The sequence below is a fragment of the Aethalodelphis obliquidens genome, unplaced genomic scaffold (genome assembly GCF_003676395.1).
Source record: "Aethalodelphis obliquidens isolate GAN/ISIS:26980383/991018 unplaced genomic scaffold, ASM367639v1 scaffold103, whole genome shotgun sequence".
NCBI lineage: Eukaryota > Metazoa > Chordata > Mammalia > Artiodactyla > Delphinidae > Aethalodelphis > Aethalodelphis obliquidens.
The window spans coordinates 1,254,106-1,269,486 of NW_020838047.1; the positions used below are offsets into that span (position 1 = coordinate 1,254,106).

Below are 15,381 nucleotides of genomic sequence, written 5' to 3' on the forward strand. Positions count from 1 at the left end.
TCCAATTTGTATTCCTTTTATTTCTTTTTCTTCTAATTGCCATGGCTAGGACTTCCAAAACTATGTTGAATAATAGTGGTGAGAGTGGACATCCTTGTCTTGTTCCTGATCTTAGAGGAAATGCTTTCAGTTTTTCACCAGTGAGAATGATGTTTGCTGTGGGATTGTCGTATATGACCTTTACTATATTGAGGTAGGTTCCCTCTATGCCCACTTTCTGGAGAGTTTTTATCATAAGTGGCTGTTGACTTTTGTCAAAAGCCTTTTCTGTGTCTATTGAGATGATGCTTTTTTTGGGGGGGGTACCAAATTACTTTATTTGAAGGAATGGTACTAAGGAAAGGACTTGTAGATATTCTGGTACAACTTACAGAAAAGGTAAGGTAACCCAAACATGCATGCACTGCCTTGGTGACCAGGGAAGTCACCCCTGTGGCTACGGGAAGCCAGCCTAAGGCTTAGCTCTCATCATCCCTGTTTCCCAGGGTGTGCTTGTCTAAAAGATACCGTGCCATGCCAGATTCGGGGGCCCCCATTGTGCGCAAGTTGGCTGCGTGGTCACCCAGTTCTTGAATGGATTTCACCTGCCCATTCAGATAATGAGTCTCAATGCAGTCACACCAATGGGGGTCATTTTTCTCCGTGGCCAGTTGGTGCAGTTCCAGTAGTGACTGAGTCACACTTTTTTCCAAGTGTAGCGCACATTCCATTGCATTCAGCCCACTCTCCCAGTCATCACGGTCTGGTTTCTTGATATCCTGAAGGAAGATTCGGCCACCCCGGTGGTTCTGCAGCTTCATCAGTTTCTCAGCATGTTCCCTCTCCTCACAAGATTGGTGAAGAAAGTATTTGGCCAAGTTCTTCAAAGCCACATCATCACGGTCAAAATAGTACGACATGGACAGGTAGACGTAGGAGGCGTAGCGCTCCAGGTTGATCTGGTGGTTGATGGCAGCCTCCTCCGAGTCCTGGTGGTAGTTCTGGTGCATCTGCAAGGGGCATGCGGTCGTCATGGTGGGCGGCTGAGGTGAAACGGTGGCGGTGGCTGCGCGGCGCTGTAACGGCAGCGGGGACCTTGGGGCAGTCGGAGGGCGCTGTGAGGTGGTGGCGAGGGCTGGCTCTGAGCGGCCGGCTGGGGCGGGGGACGAGCGCCGGGTTCCGTCCAAGCACTGTTGAAGCAAGAATCTGCGGCGACTCTCCGCGAGGACTGTCGAGATGCTGCTATTTATTATTTTTCGATTTGTTAATATGGTGTATCACATTGATTGATTTTGCATATATTGAAGAATCCTTGCATCCCCGGGATAAATCCCACGTGATCGTGGTGAAAGATCCTTTTAATGTTTTGTTGGATTCTGTTTGCTAGTATTTTGTTGAGGATTTTTGCCTCTATGTTCATCAGTGACATTGGCCTGTAATTTTCTTTCTTTGTGACATCCTTGTCTGGTTTTGGTATCAGGGTGATGGTGGTGGCCTTGTAGAATGAGCTTGGGAGTGTTCCTTTCTCTGCAATTTTCTGGAAGAGTTTGAGGATGGGTGTTAGCTCTTCTCTAAATGTTGGATTGAATTCACCTGTGAAGCCTTCTGGTCCTGGACTTTTGTTGGAAGGTTTAAAATCACAGTGGGTGGCAGCCACACCTGGCTGCTACTCCTGTGCCCACTCCTTTCTTCCAGACACAGGTGAACTGGGACAGGGCCCCCCTCTGGAGAGGGCTGCAGTCGGCCCCCAGGTGTGTGTTTAATTAGAAGCCTGCCCCTTATGCCATAGCTCTGAAGACAACTGCCCTGTGTCACAGAGAGACTGGGGTGCTTCAGCGTGCTGCCTGTGTGCTCTGCCCCGGGGGATAGCAGGGTAAGAACTGTTTCTCCGTTACAGACTTATGGGACTCGCAAATATAAGCCCCCCTGGCCGGCAGAGCTAGGCCATTCAGGTGTCCCCTGGGGCCCAGGCCAGTGCACGGACCCCTTTACGGGAGCTAGTGGCAATCTGGAGGCAGAGGGATGGCGTGAAGACAGTGCCTGCCCTTGGGGGTTTCTAGAGAGCACTCGGGTTGGCCTGACACGTGCCCAGCTAGATGTCTGTCCCTCAGGCTGAACGTAAGCAAAAAAGCCTCTTTCACAGAAGGTCTGGGCGCTTTTCAGTCGGCGGCCTCTGTGCTGGCCCAGTCCATGCAGCCCTGGAAGAAGCATCTCCCAGTGCCCCGCAGCCTTGTCTCATGGACAGAAGCCCCGTTGGCTTTCAAAGCTACACGTCTTGGGGGCTGGTCTCAGAGGCAGGCCTTAAAAGTTGGGGTCCTGGTGAGAGGTTCAAACCCTTCACTCCCCAGGGAAAGCTTGGGGTTGAGTTCCCTCCTCACTGTGGGTCACTGTGCCGGGCAGTGGGGGTCACAGTGAGGCTTTGCCTCAGCCCTCCTGTTGTGACGTGGGTCTGTTCTCATTCACCCGCGGTTTCTTTCGGAGGAAATGGGTCTGTACGTAGTAGCGGATCTGGTGTGTCTGGGGGAGGAACTCTTGAGCCAGAACCCCGTATACTTAATCCCTAAGAGAGCAGCTATGGTATGTGGTTGCAGGACGCTTTCCCAGGGGATCACAGGATCCACTGTTACTCACAGGCACATGTCCGGTAAACTGCTGAGGCAGGCAGGGTTCTGAGCCAGCTGCCAGCGTCCACCCCCCCCCCGGGGTGCACCCCCCTTCTCTCTCACCCATACACAGATCCCAGATCAGATGGTCCCTTAAAAGGCACAGGACTCTCCTTGACCACAGTCAAAGCGTGAGAGGGATTTGTCCCAAGGGGGATTCTCACTGCCGGTTTTGGTGAGGGGAGGGGGGTGACACGGCCTGTAGCAGCCCAGTGCTCCCCGCTGACAGACCACGTGGGACCCCGTCCTACAGCCGCAAGGAGCCCAATTCTGTCCCAGGTGCTTGCGCTCAGGTGAGAATGCACTGCAGCAGACACAGTAGTTCTAGTCTGTACCAGTTTATTACAGCAAGCAATAGAAAATGAAAACGACTGAATATTTGCTTCATAAAATTGCAACTATTATTTGTTAAATATTTATTGATGTTAAATCCACATTACACCAGCACAACAATCCAAAGTGGTAAGATCGTACTTATTTCTTTATAAATACATGAAAGGTGGCAAAATAATGCTACTTAATCCCAAACCCAGCAAATCAGCAAAAAGTCACATTCAGAAAAATTTGGCAAGGAAGAGATGATGTTAAGTCATAATTCTACAGTATAGAAAGGTCCAGGAGAGACTTTGCACGGTGTCTGAAACCCGACATCAGCAATGCACGTAGGTGTGGTCAGAGACATGTGCCACTCTGCACAGAACGTGGGCACCAGAGCTCCGGCCTGGCATTTAAAGCTCGCTTGGTTGGTGCTCTTACAAGGAAGTAGAAAGCTGTCCATGTGAAGCAGTGCAATGGGATATACACGGTGGCACACAGATACAAAAGTACTTAAAAAATACTACGTATTGAATGGAGTAACTGAGCTAAGAGTTCAACATTTGTATTATAAATAATGAAAGATAAATGTGTTTTGCATGAGGAATACAGTGTGTTCTCTTCATAGGAAAGTACCATTAAAGACTCAGGTTTTATAATATCAGCCCAAATTTTTTTTCTCCTTTTTAAAGTTTATTTGTTCTGACTTAAAACCGTCAAGTCAAGTCTGGTCAGAATCCATCCACGCCATCTAGCTGATGCAGAATCACAGGCATTCAGAAAGCAGTCTTTGCCGAGATGCCTTTACAAACTACTTGGAACCCAGCACCTTCTTAAGGCAAAAGGTCTCGTGGCAGCAGGGAAGTGAATAGTTTCCATCCACCGTATGGCGGTGCCACGGAGAAAATGCATGCCGGCACCCCCGTCTTTGTCTCCCCAAGTAGATTAGCGCCCACAGGCTGTCTCTGATCCATGACAATCTCGCAGCTCAGCCCATATTCAACTTGCAGTGCGCACCTCAATCTCCCGCTGCGGCACCAGCTCCGACACTGCAGTGTCCCGAGCACGAGCTTCCCTCCGGCTGACCCTCGAGTTCCTGACTTGGGAATGGCGGTGTTTTGTCGCTTCTATTTTAGGTTAAGTAAGTTTGAAGAAAACCAAAGAAAAGCCTGGCCTTTACCATCTCGTGCTCCGCTGCTTTCATCTAAGTGAGCACAGTCTGTCTGGTCGTGCTTCCTTTCCCTCTCCTCTCCGCCCCTTCCAGACCCGTCTCCTCCAGATACTACACACCTTGGTCACTTGGGTGGCTGGGATGCCCTTCGTGGAATGGACTGCAATATGCTTCTTCTTTATTCAGAGTACTTCGCATTCTTTTAATATGGTTTGTAAGTAAGCGCCCTACCAAGGTAACGAGAAAAGAAAATACTACACGTAAAGAAAAAAAGGTTAAGAACGAAGGTCTTGGCCTTGTTAGAAAACTCTTGATGTTCACAGAACTGAAGGCAGGTGGCTCCTTGCGCACGGTTTAGTGGCAAGCCGTTCGCGGACGGGCGTTTCCTTGGGCTTCCTGGTGGCGCCCTCCTTGTCCCATGCCCCACGTGGGTCCCTGGCTGCGTGAGCACACTGCCCCGCAGAGCCCAGGCGGTGTCCCCTGTGGTGCAGCCACCTCCGGGGAGCCCCCCGACCTCACGCCGGGTGGCAGCACCTACGCTAGGGAAGACACCCGGGACAACACAGGTCATGGTCACCTTTTTTCCGTTAGCACTTCGGCATTTCAGACCCCCTGATTTGCAGCACTTCCCAAAGTTTTAAATTGGCTGATGAATGTGAATTCTCCGTGCAAGGTGTGCATTCCTATCAATCAGCATCGCGTACGCAGCCTCTACGTCTGGTTTACCAGGAAGAAAAGTAGGATTTTGGTGTCCTTTTGTTTCTTAGAGCCAAAGGTATGTTTCTGCCTTTTACGTCCTGTGACAGAGGAGGGTGTGGGTCAAGGCAGCGGTGGTTTCAGCGTCTGGGCTCCGTGGAGAGCGCCAGCTCACAGGTCCTCGCTCTCCACCAGGCCGGGGCTCAGCATCAGGTGGGACGGGCTGGCCTCGGGCTGGAACGCGGCCCTGATGTCGAGTCCCTGGTCCGAGAGCGCGGCGTAGCGGCTGGCCGAGGGCCGCACCCGCTTCGGCTTGGCGCTTGGCGGTGGCTGCTGCCACTGGGCTGCAAGACACAACACGGAACTCAGAACCTGTAACCAGGCGGCATGGCTCTGTACCAGGCACGTGTTCTGTGCAAAAGACCTAAGAAGTCCTAACGTGTACGGGTGGTTCTGCAGTCTACTCACATGTTGCAGATTTACTGCCTACACAGGGTGGAGGCACTACAGCAGCTCGGGAACAGAGACAGCGTGTAGTTTATCTCGATAGTCAGTACTCACTGCAGCTCGGGGAGTCCTTTGAAATGGCTGCTACACTTCCTGATTCTCACTTTGAAAAAAAACTTCAAAGCTCAAAATGTATAAATGCCACAGTAATGACAGTCATCAGGTATTCTGGATGGGTGTTCTAACACAAATTGTTTGAAAGGAAGCAGGCGATAGGGAAGGTTGAGGTCAGTCATTTCTTATGTGTGAAATCAGTTCTGAATTTTTCCTAGTGGTTTTCTTGTCATTAGATCACATAACGCTACTGGGCTAGTTTGTAAACTTAGAACTTTTTTCTTTCAATCTGGGATGCATGTACACAAATACACGCACACACACACTCGCAAACCTACTGCTGAACTGCTTAGGATATGTTAACACAAAGCACTGAGCCACGAAAGTACACATTCCAGCTTCAATGGGCCACACGTTTAGCGTGAATTAAGATGCTGTGACAGGATCATAGTAGCTTAGGGAGAAATGTTAAAAGGCAGTCATTTGCACAAGGCAGTAACAAAATGTGAAAAGTCTGTGCTTATGCCTTTGCCTGGTGTTAACCCCTAAGGGTGCTGGGTAAGAAAGCCACAGCTGGGTAGCCGACGCCAGAGAAATCCACATGCACGTTTTGCTAAAAACGCAAAGTTCCTGAGTGATACTTGGGCACTGTTCTTCTGGCGAGGTTCACTATTAATGTTGAGAAACTATAAATAGAAAGAGAAAGAGCAGTGTGAAATTTCTGGCAGATAAAGCGCTAGAGTTGTTGATCAGATCAGAGTAACGTGACTCGGTGTGCTGACGCCCGCCTTGTCCTAACGGAAGGAACCAATAACGCATCGAGGCGAGGGGGAGGGGTACTCACTGTAGACGTCCAGCCGGGCCGTGCAGGACACGATCCCCGCCTCGTTCTTGGCCGACACCGTGTACCAGCCAGCATCGTCCTTGGTGGCTCCCTGGATGAGTAGACACACGTAGCCGTAGCTGTCCTGGTGCAGGCTGCAAAAGACAGACACGGCCATAGGGCTCGAAATGTTTCAGGACACGAAGCATCGCTTCTCATTAGCTCATGAGAAACAGAACTGTGCAAGCAGCGGATAACAGGGTCCTCCTAATTCTGCAGACGCCGCCAGTCCGTGACAGCTAATGAGAGAGCGGAGAGGCCGGGAGGCTGAAGGAAGCCGAGCACTTAATTCCCAGGGGGAGCATCTGCCCCGCCCCCCCCCCGGCACTGCCTGCGTTAGGCGGGGAGCCGCTGCACCACACAGCAGGGCAGCCGCCTCCGCAAAGCGCAGGCGTGCGGGGGGCAGGGGCTGGCCCGGGGGCAGCGCACACAGGCGCGTGCTGTGCACCTTCCTTTGGGACCATCAGGACCCCTGCGGGTGGGGGGCGGCCCCGTGGGCTCTCACCTCACGCGGTCCGTGCTGTGAGTGAGCGACTCGTTTTCCTTCTTCCAAAATATCTGCGGCGGCGGCACCCCGGACACGCGGCATTCCAGCCGAACCGGGTACCCGTCCGCCACCCCCGTGTTCTGCAGCTTCTCGAGGAACACGGGGGGCTTGTGCGCTTCCTTAGCTGCAAAGACACGAGACGGATTACCTACCCGTGACGGGCGCAAAAGGTACCACAAAAGAACGCAGGTGCTTTCAGAAATCCCGCTCAACTTTGCTGACGTCGTTTTCCCCTTCAGGCGGCAGGATGCTTGTCCTCTCTCCAAGTTATCCCTCCTCCACCAAGAGACGTTCCTACCCTTCATTCCACGCCTTTCTCTCCTCAGTTCAAGTCCGACAGGCCCGCACCTGCCTGCGTGCTCTCGGGGTGGGGTGGGGTGGGGACCTCCGTCAGGCTGGTGACTGATGAGGGTCCCTGCCTCAGCCCACCGCTGCCATCTAGCGGCGCTGATCCCCTAGATTCCCGCCCTGCTGGCCGAGACACTCTGAGATTTCTAGGTCTTGGCTTAAGAGAGACATACCACAGGCTACAAAGGGGGAAACGAGGAGAGGCAGCTTTAACTAGTTACCTCAACACTAGGAACGTACATTCTATACAAGTTCCAATTTGTATTTCTTTGAAGAAAGCTATGAAAACGACGACTATTACCCAGTCTGGACAAATCAGAACTGTTAGTAACACTCTCAGTGTTCCCTTGGATCTGCGGTGGGAACAGTCCCAGAGGAAGAGGAAGCCTTAGCTACCATCATCCTAGCTGCCAACAATGAGTCTGACGGTGCGGCCTTCTGCACTCCCTCCTCTGTGACAAATAATAGCAAAGCAAAGGTGAACGTTCTACCTGAAAGTTTTAAAAACCTAAGGCCCTCTATGACCTCGAATTATGTAGAGGGTTAATTTTTATTGGACCTTTTGTGGTTACTTGACCTGGGCTACTCTGGGAAGAGACCTCACTCGGTGCTCTTCCTGGGTCCCAGTTTTCAAAAGAGCATAAATGTGTAAGACGGGCCTTTAGGTCGCAGCGACCCTCCACAGTAGGCATCACAGCTACCTCTGGAGCTTGGCTAGGCAGGCCCATGGGGACGCAGAGCTTCACAGGATTTCGTCCTTGTGCCACGACTTAGTCCTTCAACTCTGAGCATCATGGCCCCCTTTTCCGTTTGGGGACACTCAGCTGCAGAGACGGACCTGCCAGAGGACACAGCCAGAAAACGAGAGCTGGGCTGGGAGCCGAGCCCCGACTTCCTCCGGAAGTGCCGACGGGGACACCTCGGGCGTGGGGACAGGTACGGTCGGCGGGGGGACCCCAACAGTTGAGTTTTGAGGAGGGCGGGCTGGAGGAAGGAGTGAAACTGAAGCGGGTCTGACACACAGGCTGCACGCTGCCCATGTTTTTGTGCGAACACGTCTGGGTGTTTGTTGTCACGAAAATCCCTAGCCCGGACTGTAGCCGGGCCGCCCGCTGCGTCCTCGCTGCTGCTGTCTCCCCCAGGAGCTCGAAGGCTCCTGGCACCAGAGGGGCACCGCAGCCTGGCCCCTAGGAAAGTCACTTCCTCTCTCCTAATTCCCACTGGCTGACTGCCTCATGGGGCTGCCGTGAGGAACCAAGTGAGCGCTTTGCATGCAGTGGTGAGAAATAAACGCTCCGTTCTGCTTTTTTCAGATGAGCACAGAGAACAGGCTCTCTATTCATGCTCAGCTCCTAGGACACTAGACCTTCCCATAAACTCATTTCCCATACCTAAGGGTAAAACTTTATTCTGGTAGGTAAATTTCGTAAAGATATATAGTCAATTAAAAAGCAAACCTGAGTTTAATCTGTCTGTGACATGGGGGGTAGATCACAGCATTTCAGTTTTGAATTCTGAAATCACTGCACATGACTTCAAAAGCTAGGTCTACGTGGAGAACTTGCTGCACGAGCACATTCTCCCACATCGTCTGGTTCCTGGAGGCCAGGCTGCCGCTGCCTTTCCCGTGTGACACTGGGGGCCCAGGAGAAGGGGAATGGCCCAGAAAAACTGCTCAAACCCTCTTCTCTGGCTGCCAGGCTGACGGGGGAAGGGAAGAAAAATAACCATGGCTACAGCGAAGAAAAAGTGATGTTTCTGACTTGCCAGGTCTTAACACGTTGATGATAATGGTCTATTTTTTTCAGCGATTTGATGTACTTTCCACATGGGTTAGTTTGTTTCTACATCTGACGCTCACCCTGGGAGAGGTTCCCGGGACTTACCTGCGACCACGAGTTCCAGGCTGAAGGAGTTGTGTCCAGCCCGGTTGGTGGCCATGCACGTGTAGACACCGGCGTCCCGGGCCGTGACGGGCTCGATGATCAGAGAGTGCACCCCGTTCTCTCGCACCAGCATCTTGTGGGTGCTGTCCTGGCGGATGGGCTTGCCGTCCAGCAGCCAGCTGAGATCGGGGGTTGGCAGCCCACTGACCTAAACCGGGAAGAAATGCGAATGAATTCCTCTGCTACGGAAACAGCGAAGTCACGAACACCTAAGACACCGGCACAGACTCCTCCTTCAGGACAACATGAGGCTCTTAGCATCAGGTCACGTTTCTTACTCACTTATTTATTTATTTTTGCCTGCGTTGGGTCTTTGTTGCAGTGCGCGGGCTTCTCTTGTTGCGGAGCACGGGCTCTAGGCGCATGGGCTTCAGTAGTTGTGGCACGTGGGCTCAGTAGTTGTGGCTCGTGGGCTCTAGAGCACAGGCTCAGTAGTTGTGGTGCACGGGCTTAGTTGCTCCGTGGCATGTGGGATCTTCCCGGACCAGGGCTCGAACCCGTGTCCCCTGCATTGGTGGGCGGATTCCTAACCACTGCACCACCACCAGGGAAGCCCACATTTCTCTTTTGCTTAAAATCTTTGAATAGCGTCTCGGCACACACGGGCTCACTTCTGAACATTTCTTATAGAGCAACCCAGAGAAAAGTGAGATGGGGACTAAAAACGTTCGCCATCGTCTTTCCTCACCCAGGTTATAGATGCTGAGGGTGATGTCAGCCCAGGGCTCTGAGCCCTTCCAACCATGACAAGGACTCACACTCAGCTCGCACGGCTCACGACAAAGCCTCTCATCAAGGCTGCTGTAGCTGCGGAGACGTTAGTTAATGCAGCCATTAAGACACAGGGCTGTTATTATTTTATAATCCTTGAAAGTAATAGGAGACATACGAAATTACCCAGAAAGCATCTCAACAAATTAGCCTCACAACGGAAACGTTAAAAAAAACCACCACTCTCCAGACCACGACAGTCCTGCTGACCAGAGATCAGACAAAAGCACGTTTAACGGCTAACAGCATGGTGTGCAGTGAGGGGAGGGGTGGCCACCGTCTGTCAGCTCTTCACTCTAGGGCTCTGCATTCTGAACGGGAAGAAAAGCACCAGTAAGGAAGCCCTTTCACCCCTACCCCAAATGCACCAGTGGGAAATCACATACGGAAAGACGTCAGTGGGACCGTAAACCAATTCTTTTGAGAATCAGCTCTGCCAAAATCCGCCAGAGAACTCACAAACTGCACTCATGCTGTGTGACGCTCACGTATACTGCCCCCAGGATGCCTCACCCCGCAACAGACACACACAGCAAAGGCCCAGGGATTTACACAAAACAATTAAATCACTGGCTAAAAGCGGGCCAGGCTCTGCAGCCTCCCATCCGTCCACCTGCCGCCCCGGCGCTCCACGCCCGCTCTACCTGTCGGGCCAGCACAGGTGCACGGAGGAAGGGGGTGGGCTTTCCCGCCCGGGGCTGCACACCTGGCCCTCCTGGCTGGTCAGGTACCGGCGAGGCCGCAGCAGGTTTAGGAGGGAGACGCCGCACGCACTCTGGGCCCACCTGGGCCAGAGCTGCATGGCCGGGCAGAGGGGAAGGCCGAGTCCTCTCCCTCTGAGGCCAGCAAGGCGAGCCTGACCTCAGGAACTGGGTCACTGTAAGCGGGCCCCAGCCTGGACAGGTGGGCGGCTCTGGCTGCCGTGGGAACGGGGGGAAGCAGAGGCGTTTACTCCCGGAGGCTGAGAGCCGGCCGGGGCAGTCAGTGTCCGGGGAGTGAGTCGGGGGCCCAGCAGCCCAGTAGCGACTGGCCTGTTCCCATGATTCTTCTTTCCCTCTTAAAGGATAAATACACTGGAAAAGATTTTCCACATTAGTCCAGGTCTGATCATAACAGTAAAATCAACAGATTACCTTTTGTTTCCAATATTCTCTTAAAGGCAGGCATTTCAAGGACAGCTGTGTCACTCGCAGAAAAATAAAGTGTTATGATTTCTTTCTTAAATGTGATCAAAAGTAGAGCCGACAGTATTGTGAATCTCCATGTAGCCATCACCTAGATTCACTCTCTTCTGTAATTTTTCATATTTTAAAAATAGACCCCAAACTTTATACTTGATACTTTATGAAGTATCATTCTAAAAGAACAGATTTTTCTTACAGTCACAGTTCCCTTTTTATACATAAAATTAAAATTAATAGTAATCCCTTGGCATCATCTAATTTTCTAAAAGAAAATTTCCCCTGTGGACTCAAATGTCATTTTACGGGTGGTCTGTATGAATTCTCAGTTACAGACCCCAAATAAATACACACATGTAAATATATACACACTGTATATATATAAACTCAATCTGTATACTTATACTGTAAAAAGAATTATGTTGCAAACACTGCAGCTGACAAGGAATTAACCTCCAAAATGTACAAGGAGCTCACGTGGCTCAATAACAAAAAAAACAAAAAACAAACATCAAACAACAACCCAATTAAAAAATGGGCCAAAGCCCTAAACAGACATTTTTCCAAAGGAGACATACACAGGCACATGAAAAGATGCTCAACACTGCTGATTATTAGGGAAATGCACATCAAAACTACAGTGATGTATCACCTCACACCAGTCAGAATGGCCATCATCAAAAAGTTTACAAACAATAAATGGTGGAGAGGGTGTGGAGAAAAGGGAACCCTCCTGCTCTGTTGGTGGGAATGTAAACTGATACAGCCACTATGGAGAACAGTATGGAGGTTCCTTAAAAAACTAAAAATAGAACTACCATACGACCCAGCAATCCCACTACTGGGCATATACCCTGAGAAAACCATAACTCAAAAAGAGTCATGTACCACAATGTTCACTGCAGCTCTATTTACAATAGCCAGGACATGGAAACAACCTAAGTGTCCCTTAACAGATAAATAGATAAAGAAGATGTGGCACATATATACAATGGAATATTACTCAGCCATAAAAAAGAATGAAATAATGCCATTTGCAGCAACATGGATGGACCTGGAGATGATCATACTGAGTGACGTAAGTCAGAGAAAGACCATATGTGGAATCTAAAAACTGATACAAATGAACTAATTTACAAAACACACTCACAGACTTAGAGAACGAACTTATGGTTACCGGGGGGGAAGGGTGGAGGCGGAGGGATGAATTGGGAGACTGGGACTGACATGTACACACTACTATTTACGAAACAGATAACCAACAAGGACCTACTGTATTGAGCACAGGGAACTCTGCTCAACATTCTGTAATAACCTAAATGGGAAAAGAACTTGGAAAAAGAATAGATACATGCATATGCATAACTGAATCACTTTGCTGTGCACCTGAAACTAACACAACACTGTTAATCAACTATAGTTCAATATAAAATAAAAATTAAAAAAATTACGCTGGAGGGACTTCCCTGGTGGTGCGGTAGTTAAGAACCCACCTGCCCATGCAGGGGACACCGGTTTGATCCCTAGTCTGGGAAGATCTCACATGACACGAAGCAACTAAGCCCGTGCGCCACTACGAGCCTGCGCTCCAGAGCCCGCGAGCCACAACTACTGAGCCCACGTACCACAACTACTGAGCCCACACGCCTAGGGCCTGTGCTCCAAAATGAGAAGCCACCGCAATGAGAAGCCCATGCACAGCAACGAAAACCCAACGCAGCCAAAAAATAAATTTATATTGAAAAATTATGCTGGAAAGTATTTTATACATTTTAAATACATTTCTACAAGCTTTTTATACATTTCTACAAGCCCAGAGTTAACCCTCTAAGTGCCTTACATCTTGTGTTCTGCAATTCCAGAGACAACCAGCAGAGAGAGCCCAAATTACTTTTTTAAAAGCGTATTCGTATTTCAGAGCTAAAATTTAAATTTAAGATCAATAAATAATGGGGCAAAAATACAAAACAATCAAAAAATTTCAGACCAGTGATTCCTACACATTTTTGGCCTCGAGGTCCTCTGGGAAGCTGATGGCAGGTGTACCACATACAACCTCCTGTGTAATTTCAGGCCCACACACCTGATGAGACCTGCTCACCCCAGGACCTGGTTAAGAAGCCCTACTGTCGACGGAATGAAATGTGTATGAAAACAGAGTAAATATAAGTAAGATCAGGATAGAGAACAGATCCAACACAGTCATTACTTCAACAAAAAGGGCGACTCTGAGGGATAAAACCTCCCAGTTCACTTTCTGGAGTATGGTACACAGGGTTCTAGGTAAAGGACATATTCAACAAAAACTTAAAAATCAAGGAAAAGAATGATTTGAAATGTATATAAATATTAGTATGTTCCACTCATTTTCTCTCCTCTTCTGCTAGGAAACATTTTAAAGATGTATACTTTACATAATTTCCCCAAAAGGAACTAAAGGGAAGTGGTATTGCAGGGAGAAGGGAGGCACCCAAGCCCCTCACCTTACAGTCCATCCTGCAGAGCCTGCCCTCCTGGACCGTCAGGTCCCCGGGAGCCTGCAGGAAGTGCGGTCGGAAGAATCGTTCCTGAATCGGTTCACCTTCGTCGGCACTGTCCCTGGATCTCGAACGAGACCTTCGGACGAGAGAGAAAACCAACAGATGGAAAGAAAGATGGGGGAGGGGAGGGAGAACGCCACAAAGATAGACAATATAGATAGATGGAAAGAAAGATGGGGGCAGAGAGAGAGGGAGGGAGAATGCCACACAGATACACCCAGAGGGAAAGATGTGGGAGGGGAGGGAGAATGCCACAAATATAGTTAAATAGATGGAAAGAAAGATGGGGGCAGAGAAAGAGGGAGGGAGAATGACACACAGATAAATACAGACAGATGGAAAGAAAGGGGGGAGGAGGAGGAAGAACGACACATAAATGATAGGTAATATAAATAGACAGTAGGTATTGTCAGGTTCTTAGTTATCTCTTCTCTATAATACATGGGGCAATAATATAATTTCCTTACCTGCTTACCTAGCTCCTAATCCCAGGGTTCATACCATAAAGAAAGTCAGTAAAACAAAATCTTGTTTCGTTTGGAAGTTTATTATACATTTAATAATCTGCTAATTGCAGACTTCAAATCATCTGCTATCCTAACCCTTACAGCTAGCATAAATCGTGAAAGGGGAAAATGGGGAACTAACAGTAACCTATTTTTTCCTGAATAAATATTTTTAAAGCTGTATGAGAAGCAGCAGCAGCTGTTGCTCATTTATTACCAAATATTTTTCAACAGAAATCAGGACAGCTTCCACTGTGATTATAAACTTGCAGGAAATTAAAAGTTCTTATTATTTAAAAAGCATGAATATCATTCTAATAAAAATTTCTTTTCATATTAACCAGGAAAACAAATCACATTTTAGGCAGGTTTTCTTCTGTATCCATTAACCATATGCCTAAAGCAGTAATTCTTATTCCTTTTTTTTGCTTTAACATAAAATTGTGCACATCTCGAGATTCTGTGCACCTTTCTTGGTTTTGAGGATGCTGTCAGAGCCGCCTTTAAGAGCAGTATGATTTAAAGTGACTGCAGGGAAGACTTAGGAGTGAGCTGTTGAAACTAACCCTGACGGAGATCATTGGGAGGTAAGTTAAGAAACACTTCAGTAGCAAAAGTAGGAGCAAAGCAAATGAGAAATTAGTATAATACGCTAGTAATCACCAGCCTTCACCCACCAGGTCTCATTTACGAGCACAATGCCCTTTCAGGAGTCAGTGGCCCACAAACGGCTGAAATGCACGGAAGGCCCCGAGTGAAGCCGGAGAGAACGGACCTGCTGCAGCTGTGCTGTGCTCACAGGCGCGGGGGCCGGTGATGCTGTGCGCCAAGTCCCGCCCCAAGAAGCCTGCGTCAAACCTGCGAGTGCTGAGGCCGGAGCTGCCTCCCAAACGCCGGCACAAGCCCGCGTGGGGCGTGAGCCCGCCCGCTGCTCCTTGCCGTGTCCTGCTCCTCCGGTGGCCTCACTGGCACGTCCTCCCCTGTGCTAGGCCCAGGGGCCGGATGGCCCAGTCACCGGCCCCATCTCTAGCCACGTGTGTCACTGAGAACCACAGCCCCGCTGCCCATCCTCACGTGCACTCGCTCGGGGCCACGGGGCAAGTCTGACCTACGAGGCTAGGATCTGAGACAAGCTTGTGACCTAAGCGACCGGACAAGGAACCTTCGCACACGAGCCGATCTTAGGAAACCCAGGGGGCAGCCCACGTGATGCTGGTGACGAAAGCGTGGCTAGACCCTGGGTGCCACCGACCAGCGTGTCCATGGTGACGTGG

At 49.9% G+C, this 15,381-nt stretch overlaps 1 protein-coding gene and 1 pseudogene across 6 annotated transcripts in view; both read right to left on the reverse strand.

Annotated features, from left to right (window-relative positions):
• Nucleotides 1–300: 300 nt before the first annotated feature.
• Nucleotides 301–2,618, reverse strand: LOC113614755 (ferritin heavy chain pseudogene; annotated as a pseudogene). Its single transcript, XR_003430716.1, has 3 exons — nt 2,611–2,618; nt 1,972–1,987; nt 301–1,207 (listed from the first exon to the last, which is right to left on the reverse strand). The product of XR_003430716.1 is annotated as a ferritin heavy chain pseudogene (transcript).
• A 346-nt stretch (nt 2,619–2,964) lies between these two features.
• PALLD (palladin, cytoskeletal associated protein) overlaps nt 2,965–15,381 on the reverse strand; it is a 385,196-nt gene continuing 372,779 nt past the window's right edge. For all 5 annotated transcript variants that reach the window (XM_027096503.1, XM_027096505.1, XM_027096504.1 and 2 more), the window contains 5 exons: nt 13,545–13,677; nt 9,050–9,257; nt 6,774–6,939; nt 6,230–6,363; nt 2,965–5,168 (listed from right to left, as the gene is read on the reverse strand). In XM_027096503.1, the coding sequence (XP_026952304.1) occupies nt 4,996–5,168; nt 6,230–6,363; nt 6,774–6,939; nt 9,050–9,257; nt 13,545–13,677 (814 nt within the window). In that variant the 3' untranslated portion in view covers nt 2,965–4,995. The remainder of the gene's footprint in view (nt 5,169–6,229; nt 6,364–6,773; nt 6,940–9,049; nt 9,258–13,544; nt 13,678–15,381) is intronic.